Here is a 21,022-nt window from a genome sequence, read left to right on the forward strand (position 1 = left end):
ATGCTCAAGTTGGACATTAGGAGGAATTTCTTCACAGAATGGGTGACTAAGACATTGGGCTGCCCAGGGAGGCGGCGGAGTCACCGTCCCTGGAGGTGTTTAAGGAAAGACTGGATGTGGCACTTGGTGCCATGGTCTGGTTGACACGGTAGTGTTGGGTCACAGGTTGGACTCGATGATCTCAAGAGGTCTTTTCCAACTCAACTGATTCTGTAACGAGGAGGAGGAGGAGGACGAAGTGAAGAAGGAGAAGGCTCCAAGGTGCACCCACACAGACCCGCCACCTCCCCGACTCCTGCCCCTCACGCTCGAGGCCGCCTCGCGCCGCCCGCCGCCTCGCGTAGCGCCGGGTCGCGATTGGCTGCGCCGCCCGTGGGGGCGGGACCTCGAGGGGACCGCGGCCAATCCGCGCGCGGTGGGGACGTCCCGGGAGGAGGGTCCCGGCCGCGCTGAGGGGGGGAGCTGCGCGCAGGCGCGGTGGGGCGGGGCCGGCGCGGGCGTGAGGGAGGGAGCGAGAGCGGGGCCGGAGCGGCGGAGGAGCCGCGCTGAGGCGAGGGGCAGCCCCGCCGCGTCCGTCGCTCCCCGGCGCCTCGCCCTCCAGCGCGTTTCTCGTCAGGGAACGGCTCTCCTCCCCCGCGGAGCCCCCGTCCCCTCCCGCCGCCCATCAGGAGAAGTCCCCCCCGCCGCCCTAAGCGCGCCGCCGGTCCCACCGCTCGCTATGTCCGTGGGCCGGCGCCTGGCCCGCCTGGCCGCCCACCTGCAGGACCCGCGCAAAGTGGCCGCGTTCCAGCGGCTCTGCGGCGTGGAGGGGCCCTCGGGCTGGGCCGGCGCGGGGCAGCGGGGGCCGGTGGCGAACGGCGGCCCCGCGGGCGGGCAGGCGCATCCCGCCGGGAACACCGCCGGGAACGGCGCCGTGCCCGGCGCGGCGGGACCCCCGCGGCCCTGGAGTAGGAGGCCGCGCCGCAACTCGCTGACGGAGGAGGAGGACGGCAGCCAGGAGTTCGCCACCCGCAGCCGCTTCCTCTACTATCTTTTCAGCCTGGGCACGGAGCTGGGCAACGAGCTCTTCTACATCCTCTTCTTCCCCTTCTGCATCTGGAACCTGGACGCCTGGCTGGGCCGGAGGCTCATCATCATCTGGGTGTGGGTGATGTACCTGGGGCAGTGCACCAAGGATGTGATCCGCTGGCCGCGTCCCGCCTCGCCGCCCGTGGTGAAGCTGGAGGTGTTCTACAACTCGGAGTACAGCATGCCCTCCACCCACGCCATGTCGGGCACCGCCATCCCCCTGGCGCTGCTGCTGCTCAGCTACGGCCGCTGGCAGGTAAAGCTCGCACCTCCGCGTCCTCAGCCGTGCGCTCTCCGGCCCCGGGGTGTGAGGATGCGACAGTCCTGATTTATTTTGGGAGGGCAGGTGGCTGAGTTTGTTCGGGAAAAATGTGAAATTTGTGCCTTTCCCCCTCCCCCCTTTATTTATATTTTTTTTTTCTGCGATCTAAGCGAGTGCTCAGGTAACAAGAACTGTTTTAGTAATTCTGTCCTGTTGAATGGAAGTCCTGCCGGCTTTGTGGATTAGCTCAGCTGGCACGAAAAGTCTGCGGTAACAATCTGCATTTTGTTCTTATGAGGTTTTTTTCCAACTTGTCCCTTCTTCGCGCGAAGTTTGGATAGGCATCTGATGTTTTTACAGGCATTTGGTTTTACAGAGTGAGAATTTGGTGGAGAGCCAGCAAGTAAAGCACTTTTTGCTGATCGTTCTTTACCACGAGTCACTTTGTAGCCTCAGTCAGTCTGTAGCTTTAGCTTTCCTTTAACGATTTTAGTTTCATTAACGACAAACTGTAAATGATTATTTCTGGGTTTTGTACTTTCAGGCGATCTTACAACCTATCAGTGTGCTCTTAATTAGCAGGAATTGATAATCTCTGATCTTTTCAGCACCTTCATTCAGCAGAATCTCTAAGATCTGCCTGTGGCACTTTGGGTCAATAGATGAAGTTAAAATAACACTGTTGATCATCTGGTTTACGCAAGCAGTGGCGTGTGCTTCGGCACTTGCTGTTAGAAGTACGGCAACAGCAGCGACTCCAAGGGAAGCACATCATGTATCCAGCTTTAAATCACTGCACCAGTGTCAGCAGTAACTGAGGGATAAGGCTTTCCCAGGCAGCAAATGTCCAGTGTAGAGTTTTGAGGACTGTGTGTGTAATGTTGAAGAAGTTATGCAATAATTCCAGTCTTAAGTTGTTAATGTTTACAAATCCTTATTATAATACCTGCCTGGTTTAAGTGGGATGTAATCTCGGCAGAGAGAACTAACGTCTCGTTCTAAGCTTTAGGCAGGGGCTGAACTCTTGTCTTCCCAGTCACTGATAACAATCACCAGTTGTCGGCTGTCACAGGCTGACACTCTGTGGCTCTATCTCAGTGTCTAGAGTGGGTGGCTGAAAGGAAAGAGATAGTTAAAGGTTAGAGATTGTATTTGGCCTCTCTTTAACCAAAGCTTCTGTATCTATTTTCTGCAACGTGATAAAATGTACCCAAAAGAAAGCTATTAGGGATTCATATTCTTTGCTAGGAAAATGTGAAGTATCACTCTGCTAGAGTTGTGCAGGGATAGTAATATATAATATATATATGATATATAAATAATAGTCATGTTTTACGGGTGTTGAAATAAATGATTTTCACTGAGATTGTTAATCTCAAAGTTGTTTTGATCATGTTTTGTCATGATCAATGTTCGATCATTTGAATATTTGATTATTACTTGTTGGGTGTGTAGGGCTGATGTCAGTTGGAAGAGCAAACTGGATTTCTCTTTCTTTGCATGTGGGAAACCTCATTTAGCAGCAGCAGTCGATCAGCTTTGCAGAGACTGATGTCATGTGTGCAGAGGAGAGCCCGTCCCGATTGCTTTTACAGAACCAGCACAGTGACAGTTTGTGAAATGTGTTTTTGCCAATGAACCAAGTTCGATCTTTGGTTTGCCAGCCCTGTGACTGCAGTCTGTGAACCACCGTGCTGATTGACTGAACATATATATAATGAATGCATATTAAGAAATCATAAACATTCAGCCTTGTTACTTGTCCAGAACTGTGCTTAGGAAATGAGGAAACAAAGTGTTTGAGTCTTAATTTTAATTCCTTTTTTCTGTGAAATGGGTATGAATAACAGACCTTGAAGCTTCTACCATTTCAAAATATTCGTGTAAAAAAAATCTCTTCTGATTTTTAAATTATCTTCAAATATTAATCAGAAATTAACCTATGGTGTGTCAAGAATCTCTTGATTCACCTCTGGAGTTAAGCTTTCATCTAATGCTTCTTCTGTTCTTCATATTTTACTGGTGTTGAAAGGGAGTAGAATCTATGTGACATCTTTTTGTCATGCTTTTCTGGAAATAGATGGTGTCAAAAAAGACTGACCTTAGAACTTCTTGGAAAGCTATTAATAATAAATGATTTTTATTTAATTATAAAAATTTAGCAGTAGATACAGATGGTTAGATTTAAACTTTTTGGCAAATGTTGGGGTACAGTCTTTCTGTATATATTCAGTGTGAAGAAGCATTACACGTACCCTGATGGTGACCAGTCCACATCTTGGGACTGCTGGTTGAGAAAATCCCAGTGGAGTGAGGCTGAGTGTGAATTGAAGCAGATACAAGTGTGACTTTCTGCAGGGACTTTATTCTGCAATACAAGTGACTTTGAGTTTGTCACTTTGAAGTTTATACTCAACCAAAGAAAGCTGCTCGTGCTCTAAAAGATGTTATTCCAGTGAGAAGGGAATCTCTTTCCTGTATAGCTTATTTGGAGTTTGCTTTCAGTGAGCTATGACTTCCTACTATTGTGTGATAGTTCTTTTCTATCAAAGACAATCTATTTGAGTCTTTTCCTTGAATAACAGAGAATAGAGCAAATCTGCTGTTATTTTTCTACATATGGCCCAGATTGTCCATTTAAAATCATGTTTTGATTGCAGTAGGGTTTTTTTAACCTGTTGAATTTGTGCTTTCCATGTTTTCAATGACTATAAGTAATGCCGTTACAATTATTTTCCTTTCACATGGTGTTCAAAAGTACCTTTGACTATATACAGTACGAGTGAAATAGTTGCTATAAATGCAATTGCTCAAGTAAAATATTTTCAGAGATGATGTATTTTAAAGATGGTTTGGGCATCGGGAATATTCAATGAAACTTTCAGAGAGAAACAAGTTATATATTGACATAACTTTCATAATGTCTGACTGTTCTGTCCATTGTGGAATAGAATTTTTCAGTTTCCCCTTCTATTATGAGAGCTTACCTGAAGCTTTTGATTCTACTTACATAATCCCTATTTGTTTATTTAATATGCTACATTTCAGCAGGGAAAACCACTTGTTTCAAAGATATTTCAGTACCCTTGAAATATAAAGCTCATGCCAAAGACTCACAAGAGTTTAGGAATGTTACAGATGCTGGTTCTTTTTTTTCCTGTCTTTGATGTTCTGATGCCCTGAAAGAGGAGGACAAACACTTAAAAGGCAGTGGGATTATAATTCTTAATATGATGTAGGAAAAAGTAACCTTTATCACTTTGAGGAAAACCTGCTTTCTTTGAAATATTGACAGTTTGAGCCAGGCTGGCTTATCATGTCCTGAATGGGGAGGAAGAAAGAGTGTGAACTGCTAATTATCTACAAAATCTCCAAAGACTCAGGCTGAGACTACTAGAAAAAGTATTTTTTATATTTTGTTTGATTACATTGAACCACTAATTTCTAATAGATATAAAAACATATTTTATTAGAAATAGTGCTTGAGTTGGGATGGCACCTGAACGTGCCATAACCCTGCTGGCTTATTTTGAGGAGGACAAAAAAAATAGCATCCAGAGAGACAGAAAACACAGTTTTCTCCCATTGTTCCTCCAGGATGCAGCCTGGCTCTGGCAGTAGCTGTCTGCATTAGGAAGTGATGGGTTTGCACTCTTTCCTGAGCTCTGCATTAATGAGCTGAGTCAGGAACTGCTGACTCTCGCTGCAGGCCGCTGAGCAAACTTCGCTCAGTCGATGTTCAGCAGGAGCCCAGAGCCTGGCTTGATGAGTAGCAGTTCCTCTGTAACTAAATGAGCCAACGTTCTTAGCATGGCTTCCCCTGTGAAGCAGCTGATGGTGCTGAATATGACAACACTGCCCTCCCTGTGTACGGGTCTGCCAGTGTTTGATGTGCAAAGCCTCTCATCAGTGACTGTCTTTCCACCCTTCTGGTGCTAATGGTGACCTGGATAAACACCACTGCTAAACCCACAGCAGATGCATTTATTCTGCAATGGTTTCTCTGATGTATTTTTCAGTTTTCAGTTAATTAGTGCTCTGTTGACTCTGTGGTACCAATTGTGTAAAACTGTCACGTGGTACCACATCAAACTCCCTTCCAGAAATCTTTTGTCTGCGCCAAGACTTTTATCAAGGCTGATGAATCTAATCAAATGAGATGGGTTTGACAGGATCTGTATTGGGATTTCTGGGAGATCTGATCGCTCTCTGATTCTGATTGACCACTACTGAGTGTTACCTCTAGAATTGTCTGCCTGCTCTTTCATTTCAAAAGGCTAAATTCCCACAGGAACAGGGAATAATTGATTATTGGGAGTGAATGAATAGTCTAATCACAACATTGCTACAGTGAGAATTTTACAGAAAGGGGCAAATCCTAGTTTTAAGTGTCTGCCCTTGTTGAAAGGCTTTCATTATTAGTGAGATTAATGTAGTCATAAACTGCAAGCTACACACAGGAAGCCATCTCTTATGTACAAAATCTGTGTGTGAGAGCAAGTATAGACTGCTTGCAGAAGGGGACACCTCACCTCTGGGACGAGCCCAAATGGATTTTTGGCTGAAATACTAAAATGTTTGGAAGAAACCTTGGCAAAGAGATGTGTGCTTGTTTAATTGTTTTTCTCTACACATGTTTCTTAAACAGTCAACACTTCTGACATGAGAAGCACAACTGAAGGGATGATCTGAAAACACAGAATTACCCCCACAATCGAGAACACTTGAGAAAGAGAGATTGGAACTTGGAGGGTCTCAACACTGGCCTTGTCTCTTGGATTTGAAATGTGAGGTCTTCTTTTGTGGGCCATATTAATGCCTGAAGTTGGTAAAGGAAGCTAAAAAAAGTTGTGTGGCCTGTTTGATTTAGGTATTCTTAAAAGTTTGAAAAGAGCACAGCCAGTTCTTAGAAATCTCACTGGGGAATCTGTGCCAGAGGAATACAGCAGCCTGTCCTATTAAACCCTGTTGATTGGCATTAAATATATTTTTCAGCTTTGCCTAAGCAAATCTTTAATTACTGTAAAGGATCTTTAGGGGAAATATGTAAAAACAAATGTTGCAAGGTTGGATACAGAGTTTTTGATGAAAAAGGATTCAAAGGAAATAGTTCTCAAGCGGTTTCTTTTTTCTTAGTGGATTGTACACATGTAAAGCACTACTTGTTCTTTCAAATGGGGTGTGTTGTTTAAGCCTGAGAAAACACTTTGCAGAAAAACTATAGTTTTAGGTGTAGGGGCATAAACAGAGCAAGCCATAAGATTCTTGCTGGCTGTGTTCAGAGAAGGGTTATTTTTTAATGACTGCAAGGAAAAGAAGTTAGAGGCTAATTCCTATTGTTACTCCTTAATTTCTTTTCAGATTACATGTGGCAGAAAATTAAATATTTTAACTCCCTGCAGGACTGGCATTGAAAACCTTACCTTGGAATTTAAAGAAGTAGTTCTTGTAGTGACATATAACACTGAGGTCTTCATGCCTTTTGGTATTAAGGTTGGTCAGTGGAAGAAAGAAGGAAATTATTGATAAATGCAGCTTAACCAGTAGTGCTTACCACTTGGCCAATTTTGAAAAAAAGTCTTTGTTTATTTTTCTTAAAATTACTGATAAGTGATCTTTCTAACAATCCTCTTCTCCCTTTTCTTCTGCTCCTTGCACAAAACCGTTTTTATGCTGTGCTTTTTGTACTCCTCTGTCCAACCAGGGTCTCGGAGTCATTCCCATAAACTCTGATCATGGCTTTTCATATGATTGTTGCCAGTGCACGGCCCACATACCTTATTGAAAGCCTGGTGCTGCAAGTGCTGCTTGGATTCTTTCCATGGACTCTGGCCCAAAATAATTGTCTCAAACTCAAGTTGAACTTCTGAGTTATGATACGATTAAAAAAGATCATTGAGTAATAATGTAGGACCCTGAAAATATTAGAAAATGATTTTGGAATCCTTTGTAGGTGCTGGAAACTTCTCCAGTGTAGAATGTGCTTTAAAAAAGTAAAGAAATGAGCATCTAGAGTGTCTTTTAATAGTGTTTCATTATGAAAGAAGAAATTTTCTGACCTAGGTCAAAGCTTTTGGGACAGATTGTTTCCTTACGAGCATTTTTAAACAATAGTTATGTTATTAAGACTCTTGGCAAAAAGTCAGATTAAGGGGAGGGAGGAGGATGGGGAAAGGTTTTGTGAGGAATCCAGTCAGAAGCTTGCAAGCCCGTTTTGGAGGATGTAATGGAATTTTCTATTGGATGGGAATTTTTTGTTAAAAACACAGGGCATAAAATTCTCAAAGACTTCCTGGGAACAGTTTTACTGCTGTTTTCTAAATCCGATGAATTTAATTCAGTTTCTTTGAAACAAGATTCTGGATATGAGTTGAGGTCTGAGAAATGATGAGTAGTTTATTCAGTCAGTTTTATTCCTAGCTTTATCTTAATGTCTGAAGTGAAGAAATCAGTGTGTTTTTTTTTAATTTTAAATAACATGCTTGTTTTTTGGAAGGTTTTTATTTAGACAAAAGAAAGCAGTGTGCAGTTCAAAAAATATCCCTCATACTCAGAATTGTTGAGGTGGCACGATGGCTATGGAGGCATAATGGGTTTTTGAGGATATACTTAAGATGGTCTTAGTTGAGGACAAGGAGACAGGGTTTGAGGTGTTTGTGTCCAAACTGAGCTGTTCCTGAATGTCTGACTGACAGCGACACTAAGTGCGGTCAAGAACGATGATATGACAATTTTTTTATCAAAAAGAACAAGCTGAGAGAATGAAACCTGGTTTTTATGTTTACCTCTCCCAGCTGTGATCTCTGACAGCCTTTCAGGCCGTCACCTGAAAGGACATTTGGTGCCAGTCTGCCTTCTGATGCCTAAATCAGTAAAAACAGCAGTGAACTGGGGAAGAGGGCAGAAGTGCAGCTGTCCTTTGTCCCTCTGTAGGTCTGATTTGACATGCCAGGACCCATGGGAATAAAACTGCTGGAATTCAGCAATTCATGCTTTAATATCTCTCATTTGTCTAGAGCCTGTCAGTGTGTCTACATACAACTATACAGAGAAGATCTAAATGTTTGTACCTCAGAGGTAATTGATAGCTGTTAATTTTCGAATTCATGAATGCAGTATTTTCCAAAATAAGAGACCCAAGTCAAGATAGCAAAATAAGAAAGTGCTTATGGCTTTCTTCCATGAACACTTGAGATAAACTTATACTAAAATTGTCGCCGTGGTCTTTCATAAAATGTGACTATTTTAAGTAAAAAACATAGTAAAAGCTGCTTGTTTCATTTTTTTTTCTTTGAAGATTCAGTTGTGATTAGGAGATAAGTTTTGTGAAATACAGTATTATAAAGAAAAACAAATATTAATACTCTTAAGGTACTATATTAACAGCAAATATTTGTTATTTGGGGGTATTTTGCAGGCCTAGACAGTGGGAGGTTACAGATACACAGCCATGGTATATACCACTATATGTGCAAAATACAGGCTGTCATTTTCTAGATGAAACAACATTTAGGAAATGCTTGCTGGTACCTCAATATTGCATTATTTTCAGACAGCAATTTAGAAGTACATTTATGGCATCAGCTTTTTTGTAAGGATCAAGGTGATGTCCTCTGTTGGTGGTATGACTTGGCATTGCTGCTGAGCACTCTGCTGTGTGGCAGTGTTAATATTCTCCTCTAGTCACCTTGTGCACTTAGCCCTACATGTGAGGAGAAAATACCTGTTTATTTTACCACCCCAAGGCAGAGTTTAAGCAGGTGCTACCAGTCTGGTGTCCTGGGAATTCTCGAACCCAGTGGCTGCCTTGATGAGATATAGTGAAAACAGGCCAAGGAGGAGGCAGAGTGTTGTGCTTTATTTGTGATCAGTACTTAAAGGGCACCTGTAAGAAATTTGGGAGCCAACTTTTTAGGGCCTGTTGTGATAGGAGAAGGGGTGATGTTTTTAAACTAAAGGAGGGTCAGTTTAGATTAGATTAAAAAAAAAAAAAGAACTTTTTTAGAGCGTGGTGAAATGCTGGCACAGGTTGCCCAGAGAGGTGGTGGCTGCCCCATCCCTGGAAACACTCAAGGCCAGGTTGGATGGGCTCTGAGCAACCTGATCTAGTTGAGGATGTCCCTGCCCATGGCAGGGGGGGTTGGACTAGATGGTCTTTAAAGGTCCCTTCCAACCCAAACTATTCTGCTATGTTTTGCTACAGAGGAACTAAGCTGGCCCATATTTTCAGATGGTTTAAAGGGTATTTATTCAGAATTAGAATGAGATATGACAGAGACAAATACTCTTTCCAAAATATTCTTCAAAGTTGGAGTTTCTGACAGTTTCCTTCTTCCCAAACACCCCAGCCTTGAGATTTCTTAACTGAGAGCAAGCATTTATTTTTTCATTTTCAGAATCCTTTCCCTGCTGTTTACAATGACCTGCTCAGGACTCTTAAAACAAGACTCCTCACCTAACTTTTTCCTTCATACTCCTTGTTCTCGGGATCTTGCTGTTAAAGCTGCTCTGACCTCTTCCCTCCCACAATCCCAGCTTCTTACCCACAGGATCATTAACTGCTGTAGCCCTGCTGAGCCTGGCACTGCATTGGTCTTCCTGCTAAAGATCCAGCTTCTGTTTCTGTCAGGTATTTCAGAAACAGGACAAGTCTATATTTATTAAAGAAAATCCTTACCCCTGATTGGACCCTGAAAGCGCCAAAGATGTGTGCCAGGAAACAAGGATGGCCACGTGGTATCAAGGGATGGGCAACTCAGAGCTCCTCTTCATGGGACATAGGGTATAGCTATCCCTGCATATACAGCATTCCTGCTTTGGGAGCCCTCTGGGAGGGAGTGGGGAGCAGCCCCATGCAGGGAGGTTGTGTGGCTTGACTGTCCTCCTGGCGCAGGCAGCATTCCTTCTTTCCTGAGGTCAGTGGCAAGGAAGGGAGAAGCATCATGAGGAAGAGCGATGGGGCTGCACTTGTTGGTACAGGGTTGGTTTCTGTGGGCACCGTAACAACGTCGGCATCTGCTAACCCTGCAATCCTGTCTGAGTGTGACCGAGTCCCTGCTGGTTTGCCCGTTATTAGCACACTTCTGAAAGGCAGGAAACTGGATTTGTTCCTTCATCATTTCAGCTAGAAATGAGTCACAAGTTTGTAATCTTGTTTAGGTCCAATTTGTAGATGAATGTAGTAGAAACAAAGGCAAATATTGATACAGGAATTAGTTTAGCCTGGATGTAACACAACTGTGAGCTGGGCATTTAGAATTTGTTTTAATGTGAAATCTTTATGTGAAATCTAAGCTTAGTGATATGCTGTCAGTTTGAGAAAATTATTTTAGGTTTGTCATGCTAACTTGGTTCTGGAGCTGAGAATTCAAACAACACTGGAATAATGCAGAAGACTGATAATCTTCTCTCAAACCTTTCACTGAAAGACTGATTTAGGAACTTGTCAGTCAGTTCAGTGGCCTTCACAGAGGGCACAGGACTTTCTCCAGTAATGTTAAAGATACTTTCTCTAATTTGTTGGATATTCTACCCTTTAGGTTACCCATAAAAGGGACAAGGGAAAGGGCAAGAAAACTGCCTGTAGTTCTTAGATTTTATCCCTAAGTTTGAGTACATCTAGACTGCCTGTTTATATTGAAAATGATTTATCATAGGAAGTGAAGCAATTTTGGAAACATGCCATTTTGTCTCGTGACTGCTTCTTTTAAAGAACTAATAATTATTTTTAATACAGAAAAAAAGGAAGCTGTATCCTGTCTTGTACAACATTTTGCAATATGTTAGTGGAGAAGGTGTAATATGTTAATATAGCATAGTTTTATCCAAAACCTAAGAAAGTTAAGGAACTAAGTTTCTACTTGTGTTGGCATGTGCTTATTAAAGCAAAGTGTTTCATTTCTTCCTGGTAAACAGTCCTTATTAATAAAAAAAAAATCTATGAGAAGATGGAAATAATTGCAAATACTTATTTGATGTTTTTTGTTTAACAAATGTGGACTGTGAGAGGAAATTTATATGGGTTTGGAGAGAACAAAAGAGATTACTGTTTTAGGAGTTTCATACTGATGTCCAGACGTGGAGTCAGGGATTGCAGAAGCTCTAAAATAAAGGACTGAGGAAGGATTGAATTTATTTGTAATTTTATGATGAGTTCCTCCTTTTCAGGAAGAAAACGTGAAGCCACTAGGTTCTGTCTGGATAATTGCTAAGAATACTAGTATGTGATGTAGCTGCTTCACTCAGTGTAAAACTGTTACACAGTTTATAGCACACACTTGTCTCTTCCCATGTGGCCAATTTAGGGTATCTCAGCATGGCAAGACAACTGCTACAGAGCTGGATACATTTCTTAGTGCTTTGAAAAGGTATGACCCCAGCACTGAAATTCATATATTCTGAATGCAAAGGAAGACAAGGGAGAATTTGAAAGCTTGACTTAACATTTTGAGTTTATGAAAAGCTGCTCTAATAGGCTTGAGGGAAAGGAAAGGGCAAGGAAAAGGGTAAGCATAAGTGGCATTAATTGGAATTAATTATAGAATTCTCATAGAGTGATTTTTTTTGTAATTTATTTTTTTCCAAATTCTAATACAATTTCTCCATTTTTATTCCCTACCAGTATCCTTTTATGTTTGGACTGATCCTTGCACTCTGCTGGTGTTCCTTGGTTTGCTGTAGTCGAATTTATATGGGAATGCATTCAATTTTGGTAAGAAAATAATCCTACTAAGCTTCTGTTTTAATGCTGTTCTGATTTCATAAACTGCCATCACATTGAAGGTTTTACAGTGCAATAATTGTATATAGATGTATTTTTTTGAATGTCCTACCATACAGGAACAGAATACTTACATTTCTTCAGCACAGAAATTGATACAATAGCTAAAAGTGAATATCATGGTTAATTTATACTTGTCTTTTATTAACTCAGTCTGCAGTTGAAACTTAAGAGCTATTTAATATCAGGGTTTAGTGCAGAAATTGATGACTACTCTGAAGTGTAGACTAAATTTTCCTCTACAGAGTAGAAATAATTTTGCAGAATGAGAAAGTGGCTGTTAATGTTCACTTGGGTTCCATCTCAGCCTCTCAAAGCACATTCATTTCAGAGCACCACACTACCTGCTGGGGTTTCACTTGCCAGAGTTTCTAGAACCAAATAACAAAGTTGTCATCTTTGAAAAACAAACTCATTTTTTAAACAGGGTTAACCCCCCCCCCCCCCCAAACTGAAACACAAATGTATGCAATGTTAAAATGGGAAAACAAGAACACTACAAAGGGGTAACTGGAATGCAAGACTGCTAATGAGGATGGTTTTTGAGGATCATGTGCTAGAAGGAGAAAAGCTAACAGACAGAAAAGAGTAAGCCTGGTAGGGAGTAGAAAAGCTGCTAGATGAACACACTGTGAAGGGAGCATGTGAAAATAAGGCAGCTCAGAAAAACTGAATGGCATTTTTGCATCACTAATTAGGAGACTTCCCAAATTAGAACCACTTGTGTGGAGGATGATGTGATAGACTGATAGTTCAACTGACACATAATGTCTTAGAACAAAGTAGTGCAATAAATAGTGACCAGACTGGGTATTTGGCAGTTTCACACCTGAATCCTCTGCAGTGTTTGAGGGAATGCAGTTCACCACGTGTTGCCTGCAAGAAACATCAACCATGGTGCCTGAGTCTGGGGGGAATAGGATGGCAAATAGAGCAGACAGTTGTGGTTGCTTCAGAACTGAGCAAGTCTGATGTTCATATCAGTCAATTGTATTAGAGCTTTTAGCAAGCATTCAGTTAGTGGAAGTGAAAAAAAATGATCCATTGAAGAGGGAGCACTACAAACCCTGCTGATCCAAGTCCCACCTCCTGGCTCATATGGAAGAGCTGCTAAGCATGAGAATGAAGGGGATCCACTTTTTAGTTTTTGGCTTAGTGTAGTGCTTGTTCTTCATTAACAACTAAGGTGACAAAAGTTGCAGATAATTCCATGCAACTGAGTGATTAATCAACAGTAACTGAATTTTAACACTAAATTAAAAAATAGAGTAGTCTTTTAACTAAGAAAAGACTTTTTAAAATCAGTAATAAAACTGAAAATCAAGTATGAAGCCATGGAAGTTACCTCTTCCTCTCCTTTAATAGCTGGAATCAGTTCTCTATTCTTGCCCCACTGTTAATTTTGAAGCTGGAGTGGAAAGTTGAAGCTGCAGTGCCTGGCTGCAGTGGTCCTCAACTGCCAGCGTGCCTGTGGGTTGGCACCCAAGCACTGAGATCCACTGTTGAGCTGTTTCAGCAAACTTAAGTTGGCAGAATGTATTTAGCTGGGCTGGATTTGTGCTGGCTGTAGGTTGGAATGCCCTGACCCTGGACAAGGGCTATTGTTGCCAGCAGACAGAATCCTATAAGAATAACTGGATGGTTTGGGTTGGAAGGGACCTTTCAAGGCCATCTAGTCCAACCCTTCCTGCAGTGAGCAAGGCCATCTTTAACTAGCCCAGGTTGCTTAGAACCTTGTCCAACCTGACCTTGAATGTTTCCAGGGATGGGGCATCCACCACCTCTCTGGGCAACTTGTGCCAGTGCCTCATCACCCACATTGAAAAAATGCCTCCCTTATATCTAGTCTCAGTCTATCCTCTTTTAGTTTAAAACTGTCACCCCTTGTCCTGTCACAACAGGCCTTACTAAAATGTCTAGATCTGCAACTTTGATCATGGATCATTTCATTGTAACTTCGTTCATGATCTGGTCAGGATGCAGGTGACTTGTTAATAGGTGGTCAAATGCAATTCTTTACCTTATCTTTAAAAAGAAAAAAAGGGAATCCACAAGTCACTTTTAGCATTACAGCAGTCTAGGCTCGTGTTCTTGTTAATGTAATTTAAATTATTTTTTTTAATTGTTATTACACTGAAACCATGTCTTTCTCTTCAACAGGATGTTATTGCTGGCTTTCTGTATGCTATTCTTATCTTGGTTGTCTTCCATCCAGTTGTGGACCTGATTGATAACTTCAACTTGACTTACAAATATGCACCCTTAATTATCATCAGTCTCCATTTGGCCCTGGGCATCTTCTCCTTTACCCTGGACACCTGGAGCACGTCGCGAGGAGACACGGCTCAGATCCTGGGCTGTGGTGCCGGCGTGGCCTGCGGCTCTCACGTCAACTACATAACGGGCCTGCAGCTGGATCCTCCTCCCCACGCCTTACCGTTATCCCTGTCCTCTCTCACCGTGACTGTGTTTGGAAAAGCCATACTGCGGCTGTTGATCGGGGTGATAGTTCTGCTGTTAACAAAAGTCGCGATGAAAAAAGCCACGATTCCACTGGCCTGTAAAATATTCCGCATCCCGCACGACGACGTACGGAAAGCACGGCAGCGCATGGAGGTTGAGCTTCCCTATCGCTACATCACGTATGGAATGGTTGGGTTCTCCCTCATGTTTATTGTTCCTTGCCTCTTCCATTTCATTGGTCTTTCCTGATGCAGTTTGAGCACGTTAAATAGGGAGAACAGAGCTAGTTGCTTTTTGGAGGTGCACTAGTTTGCTACGGGAAGGCCAGCGAGCTTGGCTTTAGCAGGGTCTTCACATTAACAGCAATAGAAAGCAGGCAAAGCATTTAGAGGGCTTTGCACATCTCTGGGGATGCTGTAGGGCCAGCAGTCAAGTATCAGTCCAGGAGAGGTGCTGAACTCTGTAAATGCTGTGTCTAGACTTATTGCTGTAACAAAGTCTGTGTGTGTGTGTGCTGCAGTGAATGTATCTGGGATGTCTGTCAGTCTGTACCTGTGTACACTGACACTTTAACAGGTATGTCTGACAACTAATCAGAAGGCTCCATTCATCATCTGTTTGCCATTTCACAGTAATTTACTCAAGTTGTTGGACCATAGACTGCTAAATTTGCTTTCTTCTATTCTTTCCTGAAGTCCTGCTTCAAGATGTTTCAGCTAATAGGTATTTCTAATGGACCAAACTTGTAATGAGGTTGAATTTTTCTAAATAAGCAAGCAGAAGCCTTTTTCTTTAGCCCCCTCTACAGAGTAAAATGTCTCTATTAGCACTGGTAGATATCACTAGAGTATACATAATTCAGGTACTGTATTTTATGGTTTAATAACTGTGCCTTTCTGTTGCTAAATTAAGAAATGCCATATATACTGTGATGTAAAAACGCCTAATTTTTATTTAAAATCTTACATAATTAGGCAGATATTTTGAAATGTTAGATTGTCCATGTTGCTGACATGGTTCAAGTTAACCGGAATATTCAGTTTTGCCTGATCAAAATTGAGTAATGAAATAGCCCAAAAATTGTGTCTGTGAGCTCAAGATGTTGTAAATGAACAATAATCCCTTTTGTAAGTATTTTTAATGTGTATTGTAAGTTACTGGAAGAGGATATATTTTTCTGGAGATTGTTTATACAGTGGACAGATATTCAAAATTAATTATTTAAACGTATAAACAATAAAAACACCCCATTCTGCAAAGAAATGGGCTTCACTTATTATTCCAAACTAATCTAGAAGGACCACTGCTTTTAGGTATTTGGTTAGAAAATATAATCCTTATTCTAGAAAATATATGTATTTTTATGCATTAACATACTATATTTAAAGGTGATAGTCACTTTTACCCAGTTTAGATAGCTATAAGACAATGTAAAGATCAAGTTAAATTTTTAATCATTCTGATTGACAGACTGTGAGCAGTCAAGACAGTATGGTCAATGCATGAACTGTTTGTGCATATCTAAATTTCACAGCTTTTCATGGTCCTTTTTCCAGTGATGAGTAGGATATGACCCTTCAGCTGTAATTTCATGTGCCTATTTCTGTTTCATTTTGTCTTGTTCATGTGTTGCCCGATCTGTTCTTTCCATGTCAGGAACTGTTATTCCAGGGAGCTCTGTCTTAGTGACAGCCACAAATGACTTAGTTTTGTATTGTACGTTTCTTTTTTCAGGAAAAGCATCATTTGGTTGGGAAATACAGTGATTAGATAGAATGCAAAGCTTACATTTTTGGTAAACATTATTTGCAATTGGAAGGGGTTTGTTTTGTTGTTGGTTTTTTGTTTTTTTTTTTTGTATTGGAGATCATATCTCCAAACTGTTACTGTGTAGATTTACGGAATTACCTTCACTTCCTTTGAAGCAGACGAGGTTACGGTACACTGGCACCAGATGATGTGAAAAATAACTTTTCTGATGCATTTCTCCAGTGCATCCCGAATGCACCGCTATGAATGTATTCAAACTGAGGAATTCACAGCTGAGGGGGTGTTGAACAACTTGTGTAGCTGAAAAGACCTTACCCAGTAGAAAATGGTTCCCTTGTTTCTGTGCATATTTCTGCATTTGATTTTTTTTCTGTTTCCCTTTTACAGTTCAATGCTGAATGTGAAGTAAAGGGTAAATTGGTTTCTGAGGTTTTGAGGGTGGGATTTCCACTGGTTTGGCTTTGCACACCAAGATAGCCATTAAATAAATAGCTGGGGGAATGTACACAAAATGCCTTATGCTTAAAGCCCTGAGAAAGTGCTGTAGTTTCAATTATATTAAATTAGTCTGAGGACTGGTGAAAATAATAGGATAGCTTTCTCTGAAGTTTAGGGCATATTCTCCTTAAATATCCTAGCTTTACAGTTTATAGCAAAAAATGTTTAAATTCTAGCACAGAGAAGTGAGCAAAACGAATTTTTAAGGTACATATTGGACTTCTAGATGCTTCAAGTTTACAGCATATAGATTGTAGCTCAAGCTGTCTTTTCTAGCTGTTCTTGCTCTCTTGTAGTATTAATGGAACATGAAGTGTACTGTGGAGGATATAGAAGGGGTGGAAAAGATCACACACAGGTAGAGCTTTCAACAGGCTAAGGAAAATTGCACTGTAGCTTATTCTACTGTTACTCATGAATATATATTTTATATTTTTATACATTACACTGAGTAACTTCAGAATGTCATGTTCCGTGTACCACAGTCTAGTCCCCAGGAAATGTACATCAGAGTGTTTATGCAGCACCTTCACAACTCTGTCTCTTCAGACTCCAACTACTTTACTGAAGTTTACATGAGAAAAAGTTTTACTGTTCTATTTTCATGTTTTATAAGGGGTTAGGCTCAAGAGGGCAGTTTAGCACAAATGTCATGCAATACAAATACTGTTAGAGAATAAAGAATCACAGAAATGCAAACACTTAAAAATCCAACGTAAATGTTTGTATTGTAGTATAATTTTGTTTACTAATAAGCTGAGATTCTTTGAAATTGGGCATAACAAAGCAGCAGGTAAAACAAAGCAGCACTTTTTGCCCTAACCTATTCCTAGAGTTGAACACGAAAAATGTTTCTAGTATGAGCATCAGCTGGTACCAAATGTTTTATAAATAAATTTAACATAGCTTTAAAGGGTAGTTAGATGTCTTTACAGAAGGACAATATGCTTGAAACCCTTCATGAAACAGTGCAAAAACGTATTCCATGTCCCTGCTAGGGAATTCCCTCTGTTCCAGGCTGTATAGTCTTAAGGAGAGAAATTCTACTTTATAGAAGCAGATAAAAACACACATTTATTACAAAAAGCTGCGAGTTAAATTCATCTTATTTAATTACTGTATGAAATAAAACTTAATACCAACAGGCAGGTAGAGAGTGATTTGGCACAAAAGTCTGTTTTCCAAGAGGCTGAAGGGACTCAAATTAGTCTTAGATTGCCATAAAATAAAGGAGCAGGATTTTTTTCCTGACCTGGCCCTCAGTCAGCACTGAGCATTGCATCCTGGGTGAGTTTTAGAATCTATTATTTTGAAAAAAGCTTCATGTTTATGAAAAAGTGATTACTTTTGCATCCCGTACCACGAGCTGGGGTTGATTGAAGCATCCTTCTCCTGTCTGATCACCTGTGAAGCTGTTCAGTCTCTGCTCATGTTTGCCTTACCACTCACCTTGAAACTGTGGGGGAAGGTGGGAGGTGGAAAGGCTACTTAAAGGTAAATTGGCAAACCAAAGGGAGTTGTGTATTGTTTATTTGCTTGGAATTTTTGAAAGGTTATGTACAGCTTTTCTCCAAAAAAAAAAAAAAACAAAACACCATAAAGATGCATTTCTTATAAAATGGCATCTCTAAATGTGATACGTGGCTTTTGTGTTGTGTATTTTTTTCTTACCAGAACAGTGTTACATTGTCTGGATATTAGAAGCAATTATGTTTTCCTTTGCTTTTCTCTTTTTAATTACTACTCTCCGTTTTTTTTTACTCCATTTCTTGCTTATTTCCAAGGGGCTGACCAGAACTTTTGTAAGCAATTGCTACTTATGTGAAGATTGTAATTTTGAACTTGTAAATACTTAAGGGCTGTGAGTGGCTGTTAGCTGCAAAAATGCATAAAAACAAACCTTGCATGCTGTAAGTAAATACATCTGTTGTGCTAAAAGTTGTTTCTGTTTCAGTATTTGCTTTCTCAATACAAAATTGAGATTTTTGACATAGAATACAGATGATATTAAGTAATTGAGTGGTATGAAGGGGCATTGCTGTCAAACTCCTGTTAACTTTACTCAAAGTTTTGCACCTGGTTCCTTCCACATTACACTGAGAGTGAACCCTGAAGGACAAGTCCCTGCTCTGACCTGCCTGCAGACATCAGTGTGTGAAGTGACTTCCCTTCTGAGGTGTGACAGCCTTGCTTTTGAGGTCTGAGAGATTGTTCTTGCTAGAATCACACTTAGCCCCATTTTTACAAGACTTTTAAAGGGCTTAACTTGGAAGCTGTTTCTCAGTAGCTGGAAGTGGTTGCACATTTGTAAGACTTCATTGACGCTTCCCCCTCTGTACCAGAATTGTGTGAATGAGGAGACCCCAGAACAATGTCAGTAGATAAAGTGATGACAGAACAATTGATTTATTGGGGTATTGTGACTCAACTTACTGCAATTGATTCTTGGGTGTTTTTTTTGGTCTAATGTAGAATGTTTGTAGGTTATACAATTTATTTCTGTATTTTACAAACAAGTTTGAGGAAACTGAAACTTTTTGCAGGAGGAAGTCTCATTGAATGGCTTCATGCCAGAACTTTATTCCAGTGGAAAGCTCAAGTGGCCTTTTTGTTTCAGAAAAAAAAAAAGAAGCCCATTTTAAAATTTATTGTAAGTACCATCTTTGTCAAAATGATAGATTAATTGAGTCACTAATGCTGTTTTTCTTCTTACAATACTTCATTAAACAAAGGCAAACAAAGCTGAATTTGGAAACAAAATATGACATTGTGTGGCAGAGAAGATAGAGCTCTTTAGGTGTTCTCTAAAAAGTGATGCTAGATTTGAAGCACATTTAACCATGCATTAGAAAAATTTCTTTGCACTCCATTCTGCACTAGAAATAATTTTCATGTTGGTAAGAGTCCACTTAAGAAAGCAAAGCAGGATGTGTACTATCAGTAACTGTTCCTGTAGGATCAAAGGAGAATAGAGGGTACATGGGATAATACTACCTTGAAGTTATTGACCAGTAAATGTAAATAAGAATTCCCATCAAGTTGGAGAATTTTATTAGTCACTAAACTTTGACTAAATTAGTCACTAAGTTTTCTTACAAGTTTATTTTTGTTAGAAAGTGTAATGAAAGACAAGGGTGATATTGCTGAGATGGAAATTAGATCTTAAGAAAACTCTAGATGTCTAAAGTATCAAAGCTGATAAAGATCAGTTCAGGAGCAAGTAAAGTGAACAGTAAGAGCAGAGTCTGAGGGGGATTTTGTATTAAACTTAATGCACTTAAAACTGATGCCAAAATTTGGCCTATACTTGATTTATATGAAATCTGTAGTACAATATAGATATACATATATATAATATATTGTGTATTGGAGTTTAATTTTTTGTGTATAGATTTTTTTTTCTTGTTACTGCATTCCCTGATAAAAGGAAGTGTTGTTAAAATACAAACCAGCTTTGTCTGTAAAAGGTAAGGCTGTATGTTAGTAGTATTTTGGGAAATAATGCAGTTGTAACCCAATCTCTCAACCTCTTGGAGAACTTCATTAAAAAAAACCACACCACCAGCTTTCAGATGCAATCCCCGAGTTAGCTGAGGATCATATAATGGTTGCTGTATAATAAGTGTACAACTGATGTTTTAAACATCAGTACATTGGAACTTTTTGTTACACTATGGTTAATGATTTTGTACTCGTTGTACACTTTCTGCAGTTGTCAACTAATATTTAAACTCGTATTGACTGGTAACTGAAGTGTTTAACTTCATCTGCAATGAGTGGGTAATAAAGTACTGTTGGATTCCGTTGTGTTCTGCTGTCTTCATTCCTTCCAGTGCTCAGGGACATGTGGTTGGACACATACCACAAGTGTAAAACACTGATCACAAGAAACCTGACATTCATGTTAGCATATAGCAATAATTGGTACAACAATATTGTCTTTTAAGGTGTGGGCTCTAGAGGCAAAAGTTTAAGGAAAAAATAATAAGGAAATACTGAAATGAGAAAGTTTTTTCCACTGCCTTAAAATCTGGACTGTTTAATTTGATATTTTAAAAGCCAACTCAAGCTATTGATCAAACTGTATACAAAGATTGAAGTTTTATCACTTGTTGTGTGCTGATAAATGAGTGTGGAAGCATCTCTTACCCTGACAGGAGACTTGCTCTCTAGGAAAGAGC

General features: G+C 40.5%; 1 protein-coding gene across 1 annotated transcript; it reads left to right on the plus strand.

Moving 5' to 3' along the window:
* Positions 1 to 504: 504 nt before the first annotated feature.
* Positions 505 to 20,643, plus strand: SGPP1 (sphingosine-1-phosphate phosphatase 1). Its single transcript, XM_027716661.2, has 3 exons — positions 505 to 1,324; positions 11,952 to 12,041; positions 14,271 to 20,643. The coding sequence occupies exons 1-3, from the start codon at positions 719 to 721 to the stop codon at positions 14,820 to 14,822; spliced, it is 1,248 nt and encodes a 415-aa protein (XP_027572462.1). The 5' UTR covers positions 505 to 718; the 3' UTR covers positions 14,823 to 20,643.
* The last annotated feature ends 379 nt before the right edge of the window (positions 20,644 to 21,022 follow it).

This window comes from Pipra filicauda, unplaced genomic scaffold, assembly GCF_003945595.2.
Source record: "Pipra filicauda isolate LSUMZ 115617 unplaced genomic scaffold, ASM394559v2 scaffold151_size3305965_pilon, whole genome shotgun sequence".
NCBI lineage: Eukaryota > Metazoa > Chordata > Aves > Passeriformes > Pipridae > Pipra > Pipra filicauda.